Below are 25,588 nucleotides of genomic sequence, written 5' to 3'. Positions count from 1 at the left end.
CCGCGGCACCATCCGGTGCCGCGCCCACCCGGTCAGGTCTGCTGGATCTGACAAGTGAGCTGCCTGATGCCGGCCGGTGCCGCGGCCGGCTCGCCTGATACCGACTGATGGTGCCGCCTGATAGTGCCCCGGTGCCGCGGCCGACTGGTGCCGCGGGGGTAGGGGGGTTGGAGTAGTGACATGAAAGGGCGCAAGCCAGTAATTTCGCCTAGGGCGGCAACATAGGCAGAACCGTCACTGCTCGGCAGAGTCATAAATAAAAGACACTTTACAACAGAAGTAGAGAACGGAGAAATTAATAGCCTACTTTTATGTTTTATGAACAACTGAACATTTGAAGCTGCCTTTCGCCAACTATTATGTCCGTTCTCTCACTGCTCCTAGAATTTGAGCCACCTGCGCTGCTAAATAATGGCGAATTTGGCGATTTTTTTTTTTTTTTCGGGCTGGCGGGCCTTAAGTTCGGCTAATTAGTCGGGTCGGGTATGGCCTCGGGCTGGCCCAGTCGGGCCCGGTTCGGGTCGGGTCTTAATTTTCAAGCCCAATGAGAACTCTAATCTCTTGTCCAAAGGAAACACACACACACTAAGTAATTAATAAACCTCCTTCCTCATTTCAGTAGTGTGATCAAGGGTGCACACCTGTAGTTGTATTTTCATTAAGGCATATGTTCACACAAAACTTTTATTCACTTAACATTTGTTGCAGTGGTTTGGCCCTGCCCTGTCACATTTACGAGTTCGGTTGGCAAGAAAGGGGTGTAAAACTTTCCTCTGTAAAATATGTTCTTGCATGCCTTTATGCTCACATAAACTGCATAACTGTTTGTAATACTCACTTTTGCCACAAATAATTTGTTATGGTGGGAGAAAAATGTTTATGAAAATCTATTATCCTTGTTTGCACTGAAGCTGAAAAGCATTTATTTAGTAGGAAAATGTGTAATTGTATTTCCTTGTGTAATTATTTAATCCTAATTAATTAACCCTAACCCTAATTAAGCCTAGTGGGAGGGGACACTTGTTTAAAAACTGGCTTGGACACAGAGGAGGTAACATCTCTTCATTCATTCATTTATTCATTCATGCATGCATTTTCCAAGCCACTCCTCCTCCTTAGGGTCAAGGAGTGCTGGAGCCTACCAGGTAACATCAGCTTCCATTTTGAAATTGCTTTTTGGATTGTATTTCTATGAATAACATTTGAGTTATTGAGGATCTCTCTCTTGCAATATTTCATAAATCGTGTGTATATTTTTTAAACTGTTTTTCATCTTTTCGCACATTTTTGTGCCAGTATACCAAATCACACCATCACATTTTCTGACTACGCCTGTGTTTTGCCAATTTTTGAGGAGACTGAAACAGAACCCTGCAACAAAGGACTGCACACTCTGGCGGTCCCAAGTGGCAGAAGAGACAACTCTCAATGTTTGAGTGTGCAGGACTTCATCAACCAGAAATCCCATAAACTGACATCTTTTCCGTAATGTCAAGTTGTAAGGTTAAGCCTTTGAAGGTCAGTCCTAATTTCCCTGGATGGAAAGCTCACTCACACAGCTGTCTGAGGAACACCTTTGAGTTTTATTGTTGATTTGACTTTCTTTGTGGGGAGGATTTTCCACCGATGTCCACTGCTATGTTACACCAAAATTTTATTTGAATAAATAGGGAGAATCTACAATGTCTCAAATGGGAGCTTTCTGTGTTACAAAAATATTTGACTTGATTGAATTTAGCCAAATAAGACAGGTAAGTTTTTATGTAAAAAAAAAAAATAAATGTAGAAAGTCAGAAATTGGGATCCACTGCAAAAACCAAGTTCCTGAATAATATTTATGACCCTGCACACCCGAAAGGCAGCCTTAAGGTCTATTCACACCGAATCCAATGCAAATAAACGGCATTCACAAACCTACTTTTGATCATTCTCAGAGGAAGTTCAGATACCTAAATGAAAGTGAAGAAACAGACTGTCCATTCCACATTAAATCTTATATCTGTGTCTCAGGTTTCACTAACCTCTTCCACTTCACAACAGATAAATGCTGATGGAGAGGCATTAGCTCGTTGGCAATGCTATCACCACTAGCCAAGGTTATGCTGGAGAAACTACAGTGTAAATATAAGATGACACATTGCAATAGAAACTCACCATCATGGATTCCCATCTTGTCAGCAGCTGACTGCCATATTGGTTGTTTTTGTTCCACTTGATCATGGCCGTTACGGCTTTTATCATATCACTCTCTATTCTCAGAGACCCACAATATCAAAAGCTCCTGCAGTTCTAGACTAGAGGCGTTGTTTTAAAATCTTGGCGTGCACATTTTTCATGTGCCAAAAATTCAGACTTGGTGTGAACAGATCTTTAGGTTGCATTCAGACAACTGTTTATGCTTGCATTCAAAAGACACTGAACACATCAAAGCACAAGACTGCACAAGGAGCTAAGAATGTGCCCCACTACAAAGCAGAAAGGGGTTCTACTTTTGAACACGCACAATGATGAAGGGTACGTTGCCTGCTGATGGATGTTATACCAGAAGTGCAACTGTGGTTCCACCGCACAAGATAGAGCACAAGCTGCAGCAATAAACAAAAATTTCAACACCAAATTGGTAAATTAAATAGTCCACTGTAGGCAAACTGATATACAGCTCCTTGAATCAGAATGTAAAATATGTAAACACAACGTGGTATCCCCATCATCTCTGATATCTTTTGCCATGCTGACACTTTTCTTTACAAGTCACAGTACACCTTAACTAGCAGTAAAACAATGAGCTGCTCCTCCATGAGTCTTTGTTGACAAATTCACACTAAAAATTCTGCCTGCAGTAATGTCATTGGAATCACCTCATAGAGGTCAGCGCACTGGGAGGTTTAACTTCAATTTAGCTGAAAAGCATGGATGTTTGCTTTCTGTTGTGCAGCCACCTTGGAGAGCACAGCCATGTCCTTAACAATAGACCTCAAACTGAACGCAACCATAGTGACGTGAAGTGTGTAGGCTGCAAGTATTTTAGCCATTAATATCTATGATCCTGTTCAGACCTGGTGTTTTGTGTCAAGATACATCCATATTGTGACAATTGAGATGGAGTGTAGTTCACACCTGGCATTAAAAATACATCTCGAGGGTCCACCTGTGCTCAGATACCACATCCCCACCATATATGCAAATACCTACTACATCACTTCCATTACTACAGCACCTCTATTCATTTCTCTTCCTCCATCCACACTCCAAATCAAAATACAGACTGCCTCCACCACAGACCATGTTTCATGCACTCTTACTTTATTTTTATGGACTATTGTCAGTTGTGTGATATCATGGATATCACACATACATCCATTACGTTACACGGGGACACATACGTGCTCACGCTACAAAACATATTTGGACAAATTTGTCCCAAGCCACCTCCAAATGAGGGTTGAGTGATCAGATCTAAATGCATATTCATATTTAGCACTGTCCAGTTGTGATCAAACCACACAGGAGGGATGTTAATGCCAGGTCTGAACAGCCTCTGTGACTCGCAAGCTGGTGTGAACAGTACTCTCAGGTAGGAGGCCCACATCATGCCATCTGTCCCATTTGACATGGCAGTCAAATGGAACTCTATTTCAGTTAGCACAGGGTGATCTAACACTAAACTGATTGTGTGTTCATGTTCAAGTCCCTAAACCCGTTATTTAGCGATTTAGCATTGCGCAAGAGGCGTTCCCCCACAAAAGTTGCTATCTTGGCACCTCCCGTTATCCCTAAAACACCTGCGCTACCCGCTATATTATGCATAGGCGTGTTTTGGGCGTTACGCCAGTTAAACCAATCAGTGTGCCAGGTGCCATTGCCTTTAAGGGCAGGCTGCGCTATCCTAAATCCTAAATCCTAAACCCGCGATGGAGAGAAGGAGGTAGATTTTCTCAGGGGTTCTACTGAGGCTAAAGCAAGTTGGCTTTATATATATATACATATTATATATTATATTATGGGTGAGTTAATTCAGGAGGTGGAACCACATGTGTCCAAGTGGACATGTCACAAGGTTGTACTGATTGAGTAAAATCCCCGGGCCACACCACACACACACAAGAGGCAGAGGTGGAACTATGTGTAAACTAATTTATTGACAAGGTAGATTGGGCAAATAAAATATTAAAAATAAAAATATAGCACAGCTGCTGGCTTATGATAAAACAATAAAATGTGCTGGCGTAAGTGTCCAATTAAAACAGTCTTTCCTCTAAACAGTCTACACTACTCACAAAAAGTTAGGGATATTCGGCTTTCGGGTGAAATTTCAGGATGAACCTAAAATGCATTATAACCTTTACAGGTAAACTTTTGAATGCACATGTCCAACTGTTCAATGTTTCAGTACTTTTTGCACAAGTTGCTGTTCTCTAACAAGGAGTTTAACGGCAAAATTCACATCAGGTGTTTGATGCTCCAGCTCATCGAGGTCGTATCATTAGGGAACGGCTGCTGGAGACTGGGGTACCTCAAATGGAGTGGCCTGCACTTTCTCAGACCTGAATCCCATAGAAAACCTATGGGACCAGCTGAGTCGCCGTGTAGAGGCTCGGAGCTCTGTACCCCAGAACCTCAATGTCCTGAGGGCCGCCCTTCAAGAAGAGTGGGATGCCATGCCTCAGCAGACAATAAGTCGACTTGTGAACAGCATGAGACGTCGTTGTCAAGCTGTAATTGATGCTCAAGGGCACATGACAAGTTATTGACACTGACATTTTTTGTTGTGGTATATCCACCACTGTTGTTGGCTTTTGTTTCAAGAAATTGTTTGAGATGAGGAAATCACCAGTGTATGCTTCTACTTAAATGCCCTACTTTCATGATATAATATCACTGTAGCGTGAACTTTTTACATTTTCCATAAATTTCACCCAAAAGCCAAATATCCCTAACTTTTTGTGAGTAGTGTATATGAGTAATACACTCAGTCCATTCCGGCGGCGTCCCGGTATCAGTCCGACCATGTGCGTGGCGAGGCTCCGTCGGGGCGTGCATTGAAGCTGTCTGGGCGCGCTCTCATAACAGCCCAAACTTGTGTGTGTGCGCAAGATAGCAATTTTAGGGATAGCGCAAGAAACACGCCCACAGACACACCTCCAGGCGCAAATAACGGAGTCTGCATAACGGATAGCGGGTAGCGTGGGCGCAAGATACCGTTTAGGGATAGCGGAAGTTCCTAAATCCGCAATTCGCGGGTAGCGGCAGCGGGTAGCGGATGGCACAAGATAGGACCTTATATGCCATATCGACAGGTCTATATAGACCTGAGTGACCAGGGAAACTTGGCTAATTTATAAATGGTCAATAACCTTGTCAGCCAAGCTAAATCAAACTGTTGGTGGTCACCAGCTGTCAACAGCCAATCAGACTTCCACACATCCTTGTTTCCCTACTGACATGATTTTGTTTATCTAGTGCAGTGACTGTTCAAAATGTGCCTGTCTGGACTCTGGTATTGTGTGCAATACCACTTTCTGGAGAATTGCTCATCCAAACCACTTCACATTCGATGAACAGTTGATGAACAAACAGACATACAGACAGCATCCATCCATTTTAGTTACATGAGCAATAGTTCTGCATGACAAATGAAAAATAAACAAGATGTTGATTAAAGCCATCCAAAGCTTCTAAGTTGTTTACAACTTATATTGGAAAGACTACATGAATAAATGTCTGAAGAAGAATGCTTGGAGAATGGTTGTATCCATCATTGGAGTTGTTGGTGAGCTATTTTACTAAGATTTTTATTTATTTATTTATTTTTAAATCAGTGCTTGCTAGCCAGCAGTTATCTCATCCAATGATGCAACATTGTTTAAGGCAATACCAAAGTAGCAAAATTATACTATTTGCCTGTTCACAACATGGTAGCTTTGTAGCACTACCCACAATTTGTCAGAACAGAACAATCCATTAAGTTGGTCACAGTGTGTAAACACAATTACTGGGAGCTGACATCACCACTAATGTGATAATTTTTTACGTTGGCATTAGGTGAGTTCTTAATGCCAGAATAAACTATATGAACTGAAATATAAATCACCCCCCATGTCTTTCCATCTACAGATGGACCAGCATGGCCTTCACCTGGAACTCAGATCCTTTTTTTTCCTTAGTTATTTAATCCCCACCCCCACCCCCCTCAAAAAAATCATCTTCTCCTGCTACATCATCAAGACATAAAGTTCTATGATTGCTACAGACAGTACATTCATGATGTTCGTCCATAAAACTACTTCAGTCAAGTGGCTGAGCTCACAGCTTAATACTAACATTGCTGAGTAAGGCCAGTTTTCAGGGCATACTACATTACAATTTCGGCTTAAGATCTTGGTAACTGTTAGCCTCTTGCTGTTCTAACCCAGATACAGTCATTGGTGGCATTGTATGAATTGTGGCTACCAATGTCTATGGCAGGACAGTATATCCCATGATGTTTCTGTCAGTGCTCAGAGTGCTGCTTTTTATGGAAAGTGAAGCGCATACGACCCCAAAATGAGTGTCTTCTCCTGGTCTTCCTCTCACTGCTGCGCACAGACTCAGCCTCGTGCCGGCGGATCTGGCGGACCAAGGCAGCAAATACCTCGTCAATGTAGTACCGGAAGGCAGCAGAGGTTTCAAAAAAGGGGCACTGGAACTCTCTGGCCAGTTCATGACCCTCCTCCACTGATACCTGGAGGATACACATACAATATCCAAAAGGAGTTCATTCAAAAGGCATTTCATCTGTATGGTGGCAAAATCTACATAAAAATGTAAAAAAAAAAAATGTATGTTTAAAAAACAACAAAACACAAAATGTGTCCTTCAGTATTGAAATACTAATTCAAATACAAATATCAACATAGGAACTGCTACCAGTTTTAGTATGTCTTGATTGGTTGCCTGCCTTCAGAATTTAAATGTTATGTGTTTATTACATAACACATAACATTTTATTACTTTCAAACCACGGTCTGAACCAAACCATGACTTCTGTGTAGCGTTAATCTACTACAGCTGTCCCTCGCTATAACGCGGTTCACCTTTCGCAGCCTCGCGGATTTTTTTTAGTGCAATTTTGCATGCTTTTTTTTTTTTTTTTTTTTTTTTACTTTACACACAGCGCATTGTGTTCTGCGTCCTGATTGGCTAAGGGACTGTAGACCATTGTCAATCAATCAATCTCCTCCGTGGCATGTCTCCTGTATAGTACAGAATGCGTTCAGCTTGCCTAAAGTGTGTAGTGAGGGGTTTTACAACCTTAAAACATCTATAATTGTAAAAAAATAAAGCTGACTACTTTGCGGATTTCGCCTATTGTGGTTTATTTTTAGAACGTAACTCCCGCGATTAACGAGAGACCACTATACTTTAAAACCTTAGCAAATTCACTTGGTTCTTTAAAAACAAACAAAACCAATTACAAAAACAAATACCATAAAATTTGCAAATAATAACATGAAAATGATCAAAACAAATATTTAAAAAATTTTCAGAAAACTATCTTCAAAAATTATTTAAACAATATATTAAATGTCAGATCAGTGATGCTGGGTCAGTGTCAGATTTCTTGTGCTTTAATGCTTGTGAAAAGCATAATCAAACAGAACTAGTCTTCATTTTGCTAAGGACCCACTGGAAGACCCTGAAGGACACCACATTGAACACCACTGGTCTAGCTGGGAATGTGTATGTGGAATAAACGAATGATCACAATCAACACGCGTGAAAAGAGCATGGAACTCAAGCTTTCCGATGAGGTAAGCTATGTTTCATGAAACAAACTCCTCCTCCCCGCATAAACTGACCTGTCGAAGGTGCGCCAGGTCAGATTTGTTGCCCACCAATACTACTGGAGTGTCTGCGGTGCGTCGCACTCGATCAATAAGCTGCTTAAAGTGCCGAACCTCCTGGAAACTCCGCCTGTCTGTGATGGAGTAGGAGATGATGAAGCCCTCACCTGCCCGCATATACTGGTCCCGCATGGCTGTAAACTCTGCCTGCATGAAGGAGTGAGTGTTAACCAATGTCTGGAAATCACATCTAGGATGCATGACAAGACAATTCCAAGCATTTTTGAATCAATAATGATTATTATAATAGAACAGGGCAGATTGTAATGAATCTTCGAACAGAGTGATGTTAACAAGAGGTAGCTTTGCAGTGCATGTAGTAGGTATTATAGGTTTAGATTGGAAAGTAGCAGAATGTATATTATATAAGTTAACAGCATTCTTTGTGTAACCTGATTGTGATTCTATTTCTATTAGAGAGGTTCTCTGAGGAGTCTCTTTCATTGAGGGGATTTCTTGTGAGGAACTGTAGGTATTTATTATAATTGCACCTCCTTTCTAAGTAAATCGAACAAATTTACATTACAGCTGCCTGATTCACCCACCAGCAATTAATTCTACAAGGCTCAGAGAGAAACAGAAAGACAGTAGGGACATATCCGTTCCACTGAGTGTTTCAATGAAATTCTTTACCTGTCCTGCTGTGTCCAGGATATCCAGGTTAGCTGGTTCATCATCGATGCGGATCTGAGTTTTATAGGCATCCTCTGAAAGGTAAGGGTTAGGGTTATTTTTACAGGGTTATTAGACATATGTTCTTACAACTAAAAAACTAACTTTCATCCAAGTAATATGAAATACAAGGTATAACTAGGGAGCCAGATGGTAATCTTTTTCTTCTTGTTTTCCATTGTAAATCAACAAGCTGAGGGTGTTTTGTACTGTTTCCTTGGGCATCTAATTCCATCTTACCAATGGTGGGGTCATGATCCTCTGGGAAGCGATGGCTGATGAACTGCATGATGATAGCTGAGTGAGATGGAAAGAAGAAGGAGAGAAAGAATGATGGTAAAATTGGAGTAATAGCAAGTGTTTATGGTACAAATATCTAGCAAATGTAGCATCTCAGAAACTATAGAGAATATGGTAGGGACATAACAGAGCAGAGGGACAAAACACAGCAGAGGGAGGTATTACAATGGATGTACTGGATCTGCATCTAAATACATAGATATGTATATATGCACACATACACACATACACACGCTCACATATATACAGTGAGCATCACCAGTGATGCTTCACAATTCGATTTAATCATCATTTTTAAACAATTGCCATAATTCATCTGATTATCAATGTAGAAATCTCTGTATGTGGCCCAATTATTGTGAGCGTTTAAACTTGGCAGGTGTATTGCTCAGGATCCTCCACAGTGCAGTGTCAAGTTTAAGTATTTATAGTTCATAATCTATAGAAATCACTTTATAATGTTATTCTTGACATGATGTGAATTTCCTTCGGGATGAATAATTTATCTATCTATCTATCTATCTATGTCAACAAAAGACGGAACTCAATTAAAGTACAAAGGCAGTGCAATACCTGGACAGTCTACAGCACAATTTCTCAAATGTGGGTACACGTACCCCTGGAGGTACGTGGAGGAACTCAAGGGGGAACGTGAGATTAAAAAAAATATATATTAAAAAAAATAGCTTCCATGCAAGGTTGCTTAAAAATCATTATTTAGGCTAATAAATATTCATTAAAATATAAATGGAAGTTCATAAACAGAATTTTATTTTTAATATTCAATTTCACCATCCTGAAAACCTCCAAGCCCCCCACCGCCCACCCGCTCATTTGGACCTGCTGACCAAAACGGTGACGTACAGTGCTAGCGTATTTGTGTGTGCGTGTGTGTTGACTCACCACTCTTCCCTACACCTCCTTCTCCCAGCATGACCAGCTTGTACTCACGGGAGAGACTTCCAGAGCCTCCAGTTGACTCCATTCACACTGTATGAAGACCCAGCACATTAGTATTAAACACAGCAAAAACACTCATGCCTGCTTGTTACTTACAGAATAAATGTGGGCTTATGCAAGAGCATAATAGGCATTTTGCTGAAATAGAAATGACTAAGGAAAGGAAAAGAATGAAAAATGTACCTTCTTAAATACAACAGATGTTGACAAATTTTTCCTTTGTGGACAAAATTTGCAGTTGAAAAATATCACAATATGTTATTGCAATACTCAGCATATTGCAAAATGTTTAAAATCATAATGCTATCATAGAATGACTTAGGTCTCGTGACAATACTGTATCGTGGGGCCTCTGGTCATTCCCACCCCTAGTAATAGATCTATGAGAGGTAGTGGAGTAAAATCTGGAAAATGGGCACCAGAGGGCGCCAACAGGCAACATTGACTTTACAGAAAATGGACTCAATGAAGACTTTGATGTCAAGCCTTTTCTGTAATGCCTATGATGCCTGTAAGCTCCCTCTGGTGCCCATTGTCATACATTACTCCATTCACTGCAAGTATTGGAGGCCGACTGTGCCCTTGCATTGTTTATTAAGGTACAAAGGCATTTTTATTAATGAACTACATAAATTTACTATGATACTATGATATCTCTATGAAAGTGTGCAAATAGCCATAAACCACATCACAGATAAAAAGCATCTTATTAAATATAAGAGCGAAGACTCCCCATGGAGAAATTAGATCATTGCAGTGGCAACTCATTCAGCAGAGCAAAAGATTCAGAATCACACAACAGATGCTAGCAAAAAATGAGCAATAGAAATAGTAGAAATTAGTAAATCCAACAATAAATGCAACAGCTGTTTTTTTTTTTTTTTTTTCAAGTGCAGTACAAACTATGTAGATTTTAGCTTAGTAGCAATCAATCAAATCAAATAAAAATAGCATTACAAACCAAAACATAAATCAGAAAGATGGACTGGTTTGTCTGAGTTGTGGGGGACCATAAGAGCCCAACTATCAACAATAGCCCCTTTTCCACTGCAGGAGCTATCCAAGGAACACAAGAACCTTTGCTTCTGTTTGTACTACCACTTTTTGCCCTGTGGGTCCAAGCAATGTGAAAGTTTCACCATCATACCTGATTTTTTAAAATCCAGAGCGTGTGACTGTAAACATTAATAATTTAATGATTGTTGCACCAAGAAGATGATCTGATTAGTAACTGAGGGAAAAAACACACTTCACCTAAGTTTACAATTACATGACCTATCACAGCTGATACCATTACACAAAAGCTATCTCCTCTATTTAGCTCTTGTTTTTCAAGCATCTTCAACAGCTTGATCAATCTTGACAAGTTTCTTCTCCAAAACCACATTCAACATTACAGTGGCACAGTAAATGCTCATAAATATAATGACAGCTTCAATATCTTCCATGTTTATGTTTACAGTGCAAAAGGGGCATATGGCTTAGGGCTGAAACAATTCATCAAAGAACTTGAATAATTTGATTATTCATCGTCGATTCAAATTCTCTGCCTTGAAGCGTCGTTTCATCAGTAGAACTCTATAGCGGACTGTAAAGTGCATGGACGATAATTAATTTGACATTAACGCTGGATTTGACTGTGCAAGTAGCAAATTGTGGTAGCAAGATGGAGGAAGAGCAAAGCGAAGAGCAAAAAGAGGCAGGGTCATCTAGTAAAAGTGTCCATTTGGGACGATTTCAAACTGGAACAAGAAGAAAAAGCAGTACAATGGATCCACTGTAAAATGGAACTCGCGTCACTCAACAGCACAAAATCAACGCTACAGCATCTCAACAGAAAGATCCTGTCAGCACACATAGTGGAGCTGACACCAGGTAAGGTTAACATGCACATTCATCATAAATTCATATGATGGCCACTAAAGAATGTAAAATTAATTACCTCCACCAAGGAGGTAACATAATTGTCTTGTCTGTCTGTCTGTGAACAAGATATCTCAAAAAGTTCTGAAGTGACTTTCTTGACACTTTGCAGAATGATTGGCTCTGAGCCATTTTCACATGATTATGCAATAAAAAAAAAAATGCTGATTTCTCTAAAAGGAAACAAAGTAATTGTTCATTTTTAGAAAACTGACCTACTTATTTTTGCATATTTACTATTGTTCTTGAATACTTCTTATCAAATTACTCGATTAATCTAGGGCTTTTCCCTGCCATGATTTAAAGTGGCTCAGCAGCACGGTATATGGTAGCATGCAGTATTAGCGCCCTTTTTTCTAAATTACTTCATTTATCATCATTTCAGTGTTATATAAATAAGCTTTATTGTTAGGATATTATTAGGGTTATGTTAGAGAGAGAGAGAGAGAGAGAGAGAGAATCATGAATCACAGACATAAAATGTTATTATGGTGTGTGTGTGTGTGTGTGTGTGTGTGTGTGTGTGTGTGTGCGTGTGCACACACGTGTGTGCAGTCTCTCTCCCTCTCCTTCTCTGTCACTCACTCACTCACTCCACACAGACCCCACATATACAGCGGACCCCCCTACCCCACATCCACCAGCAACTCAGCACCTAGGGCATCCAAAAAAAAACAAAAAAAAACAGGGAAAACCGTGGAAAGCATGAGTACAGCAGTTGTGGTGGATGCTTGCCATCTCCTGCGGTTGGCTTGTCAATAGAGCAGTATTGCAATACTGCACTTATCGCAATAGCTACAGATTTATTGATGGGATAATCAGTACAGAATACTTGATTACTAAAATAAATTAAAATCAATAGCTGCAGCCCTAATATGGTTCCTGCAGAACTTGGTAGAGAACAACACAAAATTTCAACAAATAGGTTACCAGCATGTGAGCAGCTGTTTAACAGCGCAATCAACTTCAGAGTGACAACTTGCATAGAAACTGAAACCGGTGAAATGCAAGATGCAACAATATGCATACATGTAGAGCATCGAATTGTAACAGTGTACTTACAGGTCAAAATGCATGCCTGCTACGCAAAATGCGTACAGATTGGCAGGTCTGCATCTACTGCAAATTCTTCACAAATATGCAAATATACTATAAACGTAGATACTTGATTAAGTTTCAGCTTGCATTTTAAACCTTAATTCTTTAAGCCCTGACCTGAAACAAGCAACACATCCACACTTCCCCAAAAAGCTGTCACTGCTTATGACCATGCTCATCAGCTATAGCCTAACACATAACAGCACACATGCACAATACAAGAACAGTAAAGATTATTCATTTCCGTTTGTTTGTTTGTTTGTTTGTCTGACAGCAAGATAAGTAAAAAATTCTAGAGTATCTCAGTCAAAGGTCAAGATGGCCCAAAGGTCAGAATTCCCAGGTCAGAATTGGGGCAATATCACCACAATGAATAATGGTAGAAAGATGAAGCTGGGTGTGTGATGTTGATGTGCAAGATTGTGTAGCATGGCGGAACCTGCTGTCTCCAACTGCTCGTTATAAACTGTATTAAACAAAATACACACAGACAGATAGTCAGACACACAAACACACAGACAGACAAGAGCATAAAATTCATTTAAATGCACCAGTCTGTTGGGATAAACTAAAAATATGACAAAAATTAGATTGACTGCTTAGTGTAATGCTATAAAAATCCTCATAATCTTAATGTACAATAAAGTCACGAGATCAAGCCACACAGAAACAATAAAGTATAAACTAAGTACGAAAGTTACACACTATGGTCTGCTTTCCCTTGCAATTAGCATTTCGTTTGCAAAAAAAAAAAAAAAAAAAGATTTCAAAGGTAAATAAACAATCAAAATTCACTAATACTAATAGTGATGGATGTATTTTATTCTCTGGGATAAAACACTGTATATCTCACAGATATAAAAGAGAAGTTAAAACTGTTATCTATTAAAATATTCAAAAACCTTTTTATTTTATTTTATTTTATTTTACAAAAGCCTCTTCATATTTCCCTTAGACATTTTGAACTTCACACCAAATGGTGCAGATGCTAATCTATGGCATGCAAAATGATGAAACGATGACTTCCTCTTATGGCCTCTATGCCACATTAGCACTTTAAGGAGAACCGAAAATAAACAGTTCAATATCACCAAATTACACAATTATGAGGAAACACAAAGTTGTGATAGGCAAGTATCTATGATTAATTGTGCAGCCCTTTTGGACACAATAACAATGCAATGAACAAAAATATGAGTGGCTAAGATTGTTAAAAATAACTGCCTTAACACACTCAAATTGTTAAAGAAAGAAAGTATCATTTAAATAAATAAATAAATCAGCTGTAGAACTATTTTCTTGTGTGGTGTACACTCTCTCAATTTACTCCATCTCTGTAGTGGCTGCTGCTCCTCTGGTGTGGAGTGATACACGAAGTGCAGAAGTTGCCGGATCTTTGTGGATGTTGACAACACTAAAAGTACAGTTATAAACAGTAATTTGAGCAAAACTATCAACCTTGTCTGCTTGGTAATGTGCGTTTTAGTTTGTGAAAGTCACACTTGTAAAGCAATGTTAAATTTTCTCTGAGTGGATTAAGGCAGTTATTTTTCAGAACATTAAATGGGGGGAGTTCCAGCTCAATGGCAGGAGGCTGACAGTTAGTATTTGGAGCATCCAGCAAGTATCCAGCCACTACTGTCCTACAGAACAGCTGTGGGGAGGAGGGAAGGGGTGAAATAATATCAACTTTTTAAAAATGGGTGAAATATCCCTTTAAACAAAAGCCTCAAGATAGTACTGGTGTCACAGTAACCTCCAGAATTCACTGTTGATGATTTGATGCCAACTCTATTCTCCAACTAAATCATGACAAAACAAGAACTAAACATTATAAACACTTCCAAAGATATGTTAATTTAAGCATTTTTTTTTTTTAAAGGTCTTATTTTCATTTTAACTTCACTATGCTGCTTACTGGGGTGGAGCGTATAACAAATTTACTGGAGAATTTATATCAGTCAAGTGTGTGTGTGTGTGTGTGTGTGTGTGTGTGTGTGTGTGTGTGTGTGTGTGTGTGTGTTTTAGGAAAACTCTACCAGCGAATGAGACTGTTTTATGCCAGAGATGAAATAATGAACACTGTCTTTGCTCATTACCCCGAGAGCCACGAGCCAAGGTCCCAGCCAGAAACAGCAGCTCACTTTTCACCTGTTTGCCCTGTGCAACTCTCGGCTGCTGTTTCCCCTGTCAGATACAGTCAAGGGCAAACGACTCGGCGTTCCAGTTCAACTAACCTACTGTCAACTGACACGGACACACAACGCTCAAGTTTCTCAGAACTATCTGCCGCTTCATTGAAAAACATTCCCAAAGAATAAGCAAAGCTGAAGCAGCCTTGCGGTCCTTCACAAACGTTTGAAACTAGCACGCCGCTCAGTCCAAACTACGAGTGTTTGGACGGTCTGATGGTAGTCTGATGATTCATAGCAGTAAGTTAGCTTGAAGTTAGCTCAAGTTAGCTTAAATACTTAGCCACAGGTAGAATACAGTCTGCCGCCTGTCATGTTAAGATATTTGTCTGACTATGTAACGCTTACCTGTCTCACAAACTGGTAAGCTTCATAAGTGCCGGAAGACTGTAGCTAGCGGTTGTAAAGTGGTTACAATGTATGGAGTGTAGTTGTGCTGCCTGGAGTCAGTCGGCCTCTTCATCAAACTAACGGCAGTGGAGGAACGGCAGCCCCCAGGGTCCTGCCGCCGGTCCGCTCTATCCCCTGCTCTGCTTCTTCTCCTGCGTCTCTCTTGTGTCATGGCGCCTGGTAAACATCTTCACAGCGCATTAGCGCCACCAAGTGAACAGGAATGTGGACTAGGACAAGTGAATTCCAGTGGAGACTTGTTTAAGACAGAAATACTCTTAAGTTATTTTCATTACAAGATTTAACTTAATTTAAATGAGTCCTTTCTTTCTTTCATTCATTTTTGTATGTTGTCTTTGCTCAACCTGAGTGAGAAGATTCTCTATAATTGTTGACGTCTTCCATGTCTCTTATAACCTTTGTGAGTTCTGGGAGGTGCCATGGGTACACCTTTCTATCTGGAGTTATCTCGACACAGGCGAAATCAATCTTCCCTAAATGCTGCTACAATCAGGAGGGAAACTCATCGTTCTGTTTGCCCTGCCAGCCTGACCTGTGTCGCCTTATGCTTGTCGAGTGTGTCTCAGAGTAAGTTATTCTTATTGTTTGACTTTGGTAATGCCATGTATTTACTTAGCTGCATACCTGATGAACTCCAGTGATAAAATGCTGCATTATCTCTGTCTAACTATTCCTTTAGTTTGTTCAGAGCCACTGATCTTTTGTTTGTCAATTAAAAATGCTTAAATGAGGAAACACATGGAATTAATTCCTTTGTTACAGACCACTACCTGATGATATATATTTATACCTAATATATATTTATACCTAAACAGTAATTGTACAACATATTTTGCCAAAAAATAGAGGGGTCAAGTGATCCCCATGGGTCCTTGAGGAGCTTCCAGGGGGTCGTCAGCAAAAAAAAGGACTTGAGTTTAATTGTAGATTTTAATTCCATAGTAATGGAATTCACTAGAAATGGTTACAGCAACAAGTGATTATAATATTAAATTTAAAGCAAGACTATGTAACAATTTTTGCCTTAGAATAACAGCTTCAGCATCATTTTAATGTTACACTGATGTGTACTAGATACAATGGTGCCTCTGCCATGGCCACTCTGTGCCCTAAAAGTCTGTTCCTGCACTGTGAAAGTTTGCTGGACTGGGTCGGGACAAGACATAATGCTTTACAGCATGACACCACCACGTCACCAACTCACCAGCAGCAACTGTGTCCAACAAAAAGCCGAAAAGGGAATTCCTCTGATGGGATTTTGAAGATGAAAACACACTTTCTTTGAGCTCAGCCTTACCGGAACCCCCGTGTTGAGTCTTTATGCCAAGAACCTCTGTTCTAGCAGCTAAGAGGACAAAGTGTCCACAGCGGACATATTGAAAGCTGTCCACGAGCTGACAAGCAGGTTTACATTCCTCAAACGAAAAATAGGTGACAACACAGCAGACATTATGGCCATTACAGAAAATGTTGAAGTGACTGATCACCAGATGAAGATAACTAATGAGAAGGTGCAAGCCATGAATCGGCAGTTCTCTGATCAGGAGATGAAAATTGAAACAGCGGAACGGTACAGTTGGTGCTGGAATCAAAATCCTGAAAGAATATCATAAAACTCATAGTGTTGTTTAAAGCCACGACTTATCTGAGTGAGAGATTGTTGGTAACAGATGCATGGCACTTTTAACCCAAGCTGGAAAGAGTTTTTTTGGCCAAATGGAAGGGGAACATTGTCATGGTTTTGTGTTGCTTGTGTTTTGTTTGGTTCTGTTTCATGTGTTTCTGTCATGGTTTTGTTGTATCTGTTTCCTGAGTTTCTTTTGCCTAGTTCCTTTCAGTCATTTCACCTGTGTCTTGTTTGCTCCTCCCTGTGCCACACCTGTCCTGTGTCTGTTAATCTTCCCTGATTGTTTTGATCCCTCCCAGTGTTTCCCTCAGCCTATCCTCTGTGTTCTCCTGTCTTGTGCTCCAGCCCCTTCCCCAGGTGTGTCTTGTTTGATGATTAGTTCTCATGTATTTAAGTCCTGTTTGAGTTCTGTTCTTCGTCGGTTCATTGTACTGTTTAGTTTTGTGTCCTGTTGCGTTCTGCCTGGTTTCTTGCGTTCTTGTATATATTAAATTTTGTTTTCCATTGAGCATTTTTGCCTGCGGCTCCTGCTTTTGGGTCCTCCACCGTACGCCACCGCTTCTGTCAGAATGAACCGACCACTAAAGGACCCAGCGGAGCAATATTGCTTGTTTGGAGAAGGCTCTTATCTGGACTCTCATCGGCAGAGGCTTGGAGAACTGGCTGACTGCAACCGGTCGGTGGCGGCTAAAATCGCCCTGATCTCACAGCAGGTCGCGCAGATCACCTCCTCCGTCAGGACGATGGTTGCATCCCGGGCTCCGGCTGCTCCTGTGAGTGCTCTTCTCGGGGGTGTCGGCCACTTGCAGGCTAGCCGCAATCCAGCCACCAGCCTCAACATCCCAGCAGCCTCAGCTACCAGCCTCATCAGCCCAGTAAGTCCAGCCACCAGTCTCAGCAGCCCTATAAGACCAGTCAATAGCCTCAGCAGCCTTGCAAGCCCAGCTACCAGCTCTAGTAGTCTAGCAAGCCCTGTTCCCTGTGTTCGACTGGCTGACCCGGTCCCAGTCCCTGTCCCAGTTCCCCGAGTTCGACTGGCTGACCCGGTCCCAGTCCCTGTCCCAGTTCCCCGAGTTCGACTGGCTGACCCGGTCCCAGTCCCTGTCCCAGTTCCCCGAGTTCGACTGGCTGACCCGGTCCCAGTCCCTGTTCCAGTTCCCCGAGTTCTACTGGCTGATCCTGTCCCAGTTCCCCGAGCTGGACCGGCTGCCCCGGCACCAGTCCCTGTTCCTGTCCCAGTTCCCAGAGTCCAACTGGCTGCTCCAGTCCCAGTTCCCCGAGCCGGACCGGCTGCCCCAGCACCAATCCCTGTTCCAGTACCAGTTCCCCGTGCCCGACTGGCTGTCCTGGTTCCTGCCCCAGTTCCCAGAGTCCGACTGGTTGCCCCGGCCCCAGTCCCTGTCCAAGTTCCTCGAGTGGACACTGCAGCTGCCTGGCGGTCCCGAGTCCACACCGCCGCTGCCGCTGCCCGGCAGTCCCAAGTCCACGCTGCCGCTGCTGCTGCTGCTGCTGCCGCTGCCCGGCGGTCCCGAGTCCACGCTGCCGCTGCTGCTGCCGCTGCCCGGCGGTCCCGAGTCCACGCTGCCGCTGCTGCTGCCGCTGCCCGGCGGTCCCGAGTCCACGCTGCCGCTGCTGCTGCCGCTGCCCGGCGGTCCCGAGTCCACGCTGCCGCTGCCGCTGCCCGGCGGTCCCGAGTCCACGCTGCCACTGCCTGGCGGTCCCGAGTCCGCGCTGCCGCTGCTGCTGCCTCTGCCGCTGCCGCTGCCCGGCGGTCCCGAGTCCACGCTGCCGCTGCCCGGCGGTCCCGAGTCCACGCTGCCGCTGCCCGGCGGTCCTGAGTCCACGCTGCCGCTGCTCGGCTTCCGGGGATCTGCGTTGCGGGACTGCGTAGTTGGCCTGCAGTCTGGTGCCGCCCGCACTGCCGCCATTCCGGGAGGTTCCGCCTTGGCCGCCCGCGCTCTGGCCGTCCACCCGAGCGCCGCCCCGTGCCTGGTTTCCGGCGCCAGGGCCGTCCGCCCGAGCGCCGCCCCGTGCTTGGTTCCCGGCGCCAGGGCCGTCCGCCCGAGCGTCGCCCCGTGCCTGGTTCTTGGCGCCCTGGCCGTCCGCCAGAGCGTCGCCCCGTGCCTGGTTCTTGGCGCCCTGGCCGTCCGCCAGAGCGTCGCCCCGTGCCTGGTTCTTGGCGCCCTGGCCGTCCACCAGAGCATTACCCTGTCCTTGGTTCCCTGCGCCCCGGTCGTCCGCCCAAGTGCCGTCCCATCCTTGGTTCCCAGCGCCCCGGCCGTCCGCCCAAGCACCGCCCCGCCCTTGGTCACCTGCCCTCCAGCCTTCCACCTGATTCCGGCTCTGAGCCCTGTGCTTTGGCCTCCTCCTCCCCCCGTCTTATGACGGCCATCCATCCCCGTGCACCAGAGACTGTTTTTGGGACGTCAGGAGCCGTCCCTTGAGGGGGGGGTACTGTCATGGTTTTGTGTTGCTTGTGTTTTGTTTGGTTCTGTTTCATGTGTTTCTGTCATGGTTTTGTTGTATCTGTTTCCTGAGTTTCTTTTGCCTAGTTCCTTTCAGTCATTTCACCTGTGTCTTGTTTGCTCCTCCCTGTGCCACACCTGTCCTGTGTCTGTTAATCTTCCCTGATTGTTTTGATCCCTCCCAGTGTTTCCCTCAGCCTATCCTCTGTGTTCTCCTGTCTTGTGCTCCAGCCCCTTCCCCAGGTGTGTCTTGTTTGATGATTAGTTCTCATGTATTTAAGTCCTGTTTGAGTTCTGTTCTTCGTCGGTTCATTGTACTGTTTAGTTTTGTGTCCTGTTGCGTTCTGCCTGGTTTCTTGCGTTCTTGTATATATTAAATTTTGTTTTCCATTGAGCATTTTTGCCTGCGGCTCCTGCTTTTGGGTCCTCCACCGTACGCCACCGCTTCTGACAAACATAGCAATCTAGGATAGATTTATGGGTAACTTCTACTTCTTGCCTGGAATATATATCTGAAGTTTCACATTTTTATGCTCCATTATCAGATCATAAAATGATTTAATCAGTTTCAAAGAAAGTAATAAACTACGTGGGCACTGGAGAATAAACAGCAATCTACTTAAAGACAAAACCTTTCAAGATTCCGTTAAAAAAATGGGGCAAACTATTTTTAGAAAAAACAAAATGACTAATACTCAGAAACTAGCATACTTCAATTTTAAGATTTGAGAGATAGCTATTAAACATAGTAAAGATATTTTTAAAAAGCTAGCACCGCAAAGGAAATGCAAACTATGGAAAGTCTGAAGGTCTTGGTGAATAAAGAATGCCTTCCAGAAAACGAGGAATTTGAATTTGGAAGCCTTGAAACATGAAAATTGGAAAATCTTCTGGGACTGATGGCTTATCTACAGAATTCTACTTGTCCTTTTGGGATGTTATTGAAGCCCCACTTATGGAAATGTATAGAGAATGTATTGATGAGGAGGAGATGACTGCAACAATGAAACAAGGATTAATTATAGCTTCTGCGCAGCAATGGTTGGGGCCGGGCAATTTTGAGCAACAAGTAGAGAATAGGAAGATGAAAAGAAAGGTGGCTTTCTAATGTGCATTTTGCATCAATTGAGGCTTGAACTCACAGTTTCTGGCCTGCAGGACAAGGCTCTGTCTCACTGAGCTAATTGACAAGTGTCAATTCATGTGAGGCTTCACAAATTGACTAAGCCAGTCACATGACAGCAGCCACCTATGCATGGAAAGACAGATTTCAAACCACTGTAAAAAAAAAAAAAAAAAAAAAAATCAGTCATCAAGACAAAAATCTGACAATAATCATCTGGCATGGAACTGGACCAAAGTTTGGTGAGTTTTCGCACCTGGGAGGCTTGAACTCACAATCTTCGACGCCAAGGCCTGGCCTCTATCTCACTGAGCTAAAACTTTACATGTAGCTTCACAAACTGACTGAGCCAATCAATGACATGCAGGACAGCAACCATCCATGCATGGAAAGGCAGATTTTAAACAGCAGTCAAAGATTAAGTTATTAAGACAAAAATCTGAAAACACACATATTATATCTAGACAGCATGGAGATGTTGATCATTTGTTTTTAACAATGATTGACTTGCTCCATAAGTGAAAAACTGATGTTTAAAAATGCCATTCTTGCATTGACTCCAATTGTTCACATGAGCTCAAAATTCAAAATGCTGTCAAAAATTGAGTTTTTGAGATACAGTTCTGAAATTTGCCACACATCATCTACCATGACTCCAAAATTTTGTCCATTTTTTTCATGAACATTGCAATTTGCAAGTGTATGTTTATAGTACCGTTTACAGTCAAACATTTTGATGCACTATAGGCTCAATATTTGATAAATCAAAAATCTGTGTGGATCCTTTGTGTAGGACAGTCTGAAGATGCTCTGTAGCAAGTTTGGTGACATTTGAGCAAAAATTGTGGGAGGAGATAGGTTTAACAAGTTTTACAGTTTTTGAAAAAAAAACAGAGTGATGTATTTCATAATTTGCAATAGGTTTAAGTGCACAAAAGTTTCTTCAGTATTAGGGTTATATTTTGGTGAAAGTTGCAAAGCTGTAGCAAATATGGTTGATTTGTTATGAATTTTCAAAGTTTTGAACTTTAAAGGCTTGCTACAGCGCCACCATCAGGACTATTGGCTTGTGTTTGCATCTGAGGTAATCTGGCATGGGACTGGACCTTTGTACAAAATTTGGTGATTTTTCATGCATGGGAAGTAGAACTTCCTTGGAAGAAAGAAGAAGAAGAAGAACACGCAGGAATACAAGAGGGTCCTTGCAGCTTAGGCTGCCCGGCCCCTAATTAGTTTGATACCTAAACCAAATAAAGATATTCTGTTAATAGAAAACTGGAGACTGATCACTCCTTTAAATGTGGATTATAAATTATTATCACTTGTATTTGCTTGGCATTTAAAAAGAAATCTTGAAGAGATTATAAATGAAACCCAAACAGGATTCAAGGCTAGTCAAAATGTAAGTGACAAAATAAGATTGGTTTTTTTGTTTGTTTGTTTTTGTTTTTTTTTTTTTTTCCAAATTACACAACTAGCAGATGACAGTTTTGTTTCTGAAAGATACCAAATTGAACCAACCATACATCTAATCAATGAATCTGTGAAGGTGAAATCTTAAGCCTAACTGATGCAGATATTGAAAGCATGTGCAATATTTCTGTGAAATATCTGACAATTTTGTCTGATATTTAGGTATTGAGGTAACTGAAGATATGATAACTAGACAACAACGTAACTTTATTCCTGGACTTAAAAAGACAAAGAATATTTTTCATATTTGGCTTCAACATGATCTTTCTATTTTTGGTAGAATGCTCTTAATGACAGCTGCAGGTATTTCAAGACTTGTTTATCCAGCATTATTTGTCCAAGACTTAACATCTAAAGAAATCAACCACATAATTACTGACTTTATCTGGAAAAATAAACTCCAGATTCTATGTGGTATTTCATTCAAAACAATATTTTCAGAAAATTTGGTGGTCTTCATTTGCTAATTTCAACATTACCAAATTGCCTATAAAATCATAGGTTTTATCAACAGGCCCTCCTAGCTTGGAAATTATGTTACAGAAAAAATTTTCCCCCACACAAAACCATCATATGGAATAATGGAGACATTAAGGTTGGAAAGAAATCTATATTTAAGCAAAGTTGGGCTGATAAAGATATCATTTATATAAGTGATCTTTTTGAGACCAGCAATTTTTTTTTTTTTTTCGTTATGAACGATTCCTTCTTGTACAATCCTTCCCTGTAACAAGCAAAGAATTTAAATGGCATGGCTAATACCAGATAAATGTTGTATAATCAATAAAAGAAAAGAAGTACAAATGAAAGTTTTATACAACATATATCCTACAAATTTATATTTCTCTAAATGTTCTGATATTGAAAACAAGTGCAATTTTTGCAGTGATGAACCTGAATCTATTATACATTTATTTTGCCATTGTGTCTATTCAGTTAATTTTTGGTCACAAATGAAAGAATACATAGTGTAAAACAAGTCATATCAAAACTTAAAATAAAGGTGTCATTACTTGTCACAAACAAGATGAATCTAATATTGATATTACAGTAAATTTATTAATTCTATACAGCAAATTCCACATACATAAATGCAAAGTCTCAGACTACCCCCATTTTTTAAAAATGTTGGCAGAGTTGTTGACTTGCTGGGTTTGGTTAACCCTCCTGTTATGTTCAAATTCACTAACATCTTTTATGTTTGGGGTCAATTTGACCCCAGCAGTCTAAACCTCCACAAAATTATTAAAATTAAAATTGTTACCAAAGTTTATGTGTCAGCTACTTTATGTTTCTTTGTTGACTCCTAAATAGCCCTTTAAATAAAACATAACTCCCCAGGTTCAGGTTACCTAAGCTAACATTACTGTTCTGAGTTGTGTGTGTTATGCTTATGCAAGAATGTATTTCTACTTAAAAACAAAGTTTCCAAGCCAAAACCTGTTATGTGGCCACCAATTTGTGTTTGTAGTTAGCATGAACATCAGACAAGATTGCTCCAGAAGGGATTTCACATTTCTTCCAGGTTCTAGTTTCACCCTCACATTGCTGTTGTACACTAAATATCATGCTTTGTATAGCTGTAGCTATATTTTCTCTCCAAGGTGTAGACGGTACCACAATAACAAGTCCAAGTTGGGAGTGTCTACAGCTTGAAGGAGACCAAGGACTGCAGCTCCATCCCAGATGAATGAAAGAGTATAACCTCATGAGACTGTTAGTGTTATATATTATGTAATCAAAAGTCACCCTGCTCATATTTTGACGTTTGAAATACAAATTATACATGTATTAGTTTTGTCTGGTTGGACGTGCATGTCAGTAATGTACATGTAGGCCTATGTAATAAAAACATAACTCTAGATTTCTCCTCAGCTAAATTTCAGTTATGTGGTTAATTTGATTCCATGTGATGAAACTGTTTGCCACTCTGTTTAGTTTCTCATTTCTTTGCTTTGTTTTACAGAAAGATATGTCTCATATAAAGTTCATACTGTAGGTAATATTCATGAATCATTTTTATACAGGACATATTTTGATCAAGAATGACCACTTTGGATCAAAAGTATTCAATAATATAGACCCTGTTGCCCCTCAAATTGGCTGTGATTTTTGATGACAGGAAATATGTGCAGATAAAAATGAACAGTATCTATATATAGTCAGACAGCAGAGCCTCAGTGTGATATTGGCCCATCTGGGACGTCAGGACCCAGAACCTCCACTGACGTCAGCACGTCACACAGCGGGCCTCCGCTCTGTCTGTGCCCTGTTTGTGACGAGGCTGATGACAGCTAGCTTGTTAGAAGTTTCACTGTCCAGTTCTGTGCAGCCCATACCATGTTATTCTGTTACACACACATCAGCCCACATTCAGAGGCTTAGCAAACAATATGGGCTGAAAACACCAGCAGCATTTCAGCAGCAGAACTAAGACTATCTGTCGTTCTTTTGTGTTATTCCTTTTAGGCCAGTCAATCTAGCCCAAAAAAAGAAAAAAAAATTGCAAAAGATTTGTCTCATAGTTTTTATTGGTCCTAATATCCTCCTGAATCATATACTAAAAGTCTTAAGCCGCAGATGGAGTGGAACATATTTCTTTCGAGACTAAAGGCCAAAGTTGTGCCCAAAACTCTAAGTAATTGAATAGAGATAGGGGAAATTTTTCAATTAATAGCTATCACTATGAAACTTCTCCAGCTGATTAGTGACATCATACCAAAGAAAAATGTATTGGAAGTTTTTGTGATTTTATGTTTATATATGCAAATTAGGCATTTCTTTGTAAAATATACCATAATTTGCATATATAACAAAACACAAAATCTGAAAATTGGAGGAAGCCAGATTAAAAATTATTGTTTCATTATATTGACACATTAGCAAAAAGACAAAATTAAAGAAGGGACTGTGGCTGTTTCTCTATCATCCCATACATTAGAAAATACTGTCTAGAGTAATCAAAAAATCTATTTTCGTCATGTTTTTGGTGTAAAATGAAGAAAATACCAGGCTAGTGAAAATATATCAACAAAACCCCTCCCTTATCAAACACAAAATATAGATAGGAAGAAATCTGTAGAGAAAAGTTTATGTAGGTGCTACTGGGGATTATTTCTCTTTCCTGCCACCCACTAAATCTATCAAAATGATAGAAGAACTAAAAAATACAACCCAGTAAAAGAAAAGAGTGGAGGTCAGTGGACCCTGAGAAGGCAAAACACAAAACCCCCCACACAAAAACCTGGTTTATCCTTTCAAAATACCAAGAGAGCCAACTGATGTTGTTCACTCTCACACACTCACAACCAAAAAAATAAAACTGAACTGAGCAGCAACTGTTCCTTATATAACCTCCCAGCCCTGCTGATTAATCAAAGACCTTCAGCTGGGAGTGGACATCACAGGTGCACCCACTTTCTCCTAATGAGCAGGGGGATTCTTGTGGGGGGAAACAAAAC

General features: G+C 41.2%; 1 protein-coding gene across 1 annotated transcript; it reads right to left on the bottom strand.

The window, feature by feature from the left end:
• Window positions 1–5,586: 5,586 nt before the first annotated feature.
• Window positions 5,587–15,547, bottom strand: rit1 (Ras-like without CAAX 1). Its single transcript, XM_030063277.1, has 6 exons — window positions 15,377–15,547; window positions 9,759–9,845; window positions 8,796–8,852; window positions 8,517–8,590; window positions 7,839–8,030; window positions 5,587–6,721 (listed from the first exon to the last, which is right to left on the bottom strand). The coding sequence occupies exons 2-6, from the start codon at window positions 9,838–9,840 to the stop codon at window positions 6,491–6,493; spliced, it is 636 nt and encodes a 211-aa protein (XP_029919137.1). The 5' UTR covers window positions 9,841–9,845; window positions 15,377–15,547; the 3' UTR covers window positions 5,587–6,490.
• Window positions 15,548–25,588: the final 10,041 nt, after the last annotated feature.

Source organism: Myripristis murdjan, chromosome 11 (assembly GCF_902150065.1).
Source record: "Myripristis murdjan chromosome 11, fMyrMur1.1, whole genome shotgun sequence".
In the NCBI taxonomy this organism is placed as follows: domain Eukaryota; kingdom Metazoa; phylum Chordata; class Actinopteri; order Holocentriformes; family Holocentridae; genus Myripristis; species Myripristis murdjan.
The sequence above is the reverse complement of the archived record's forward strand: the minus strand, read 5'-3'. Positions and strand labels throughout refer to the sequence as shown.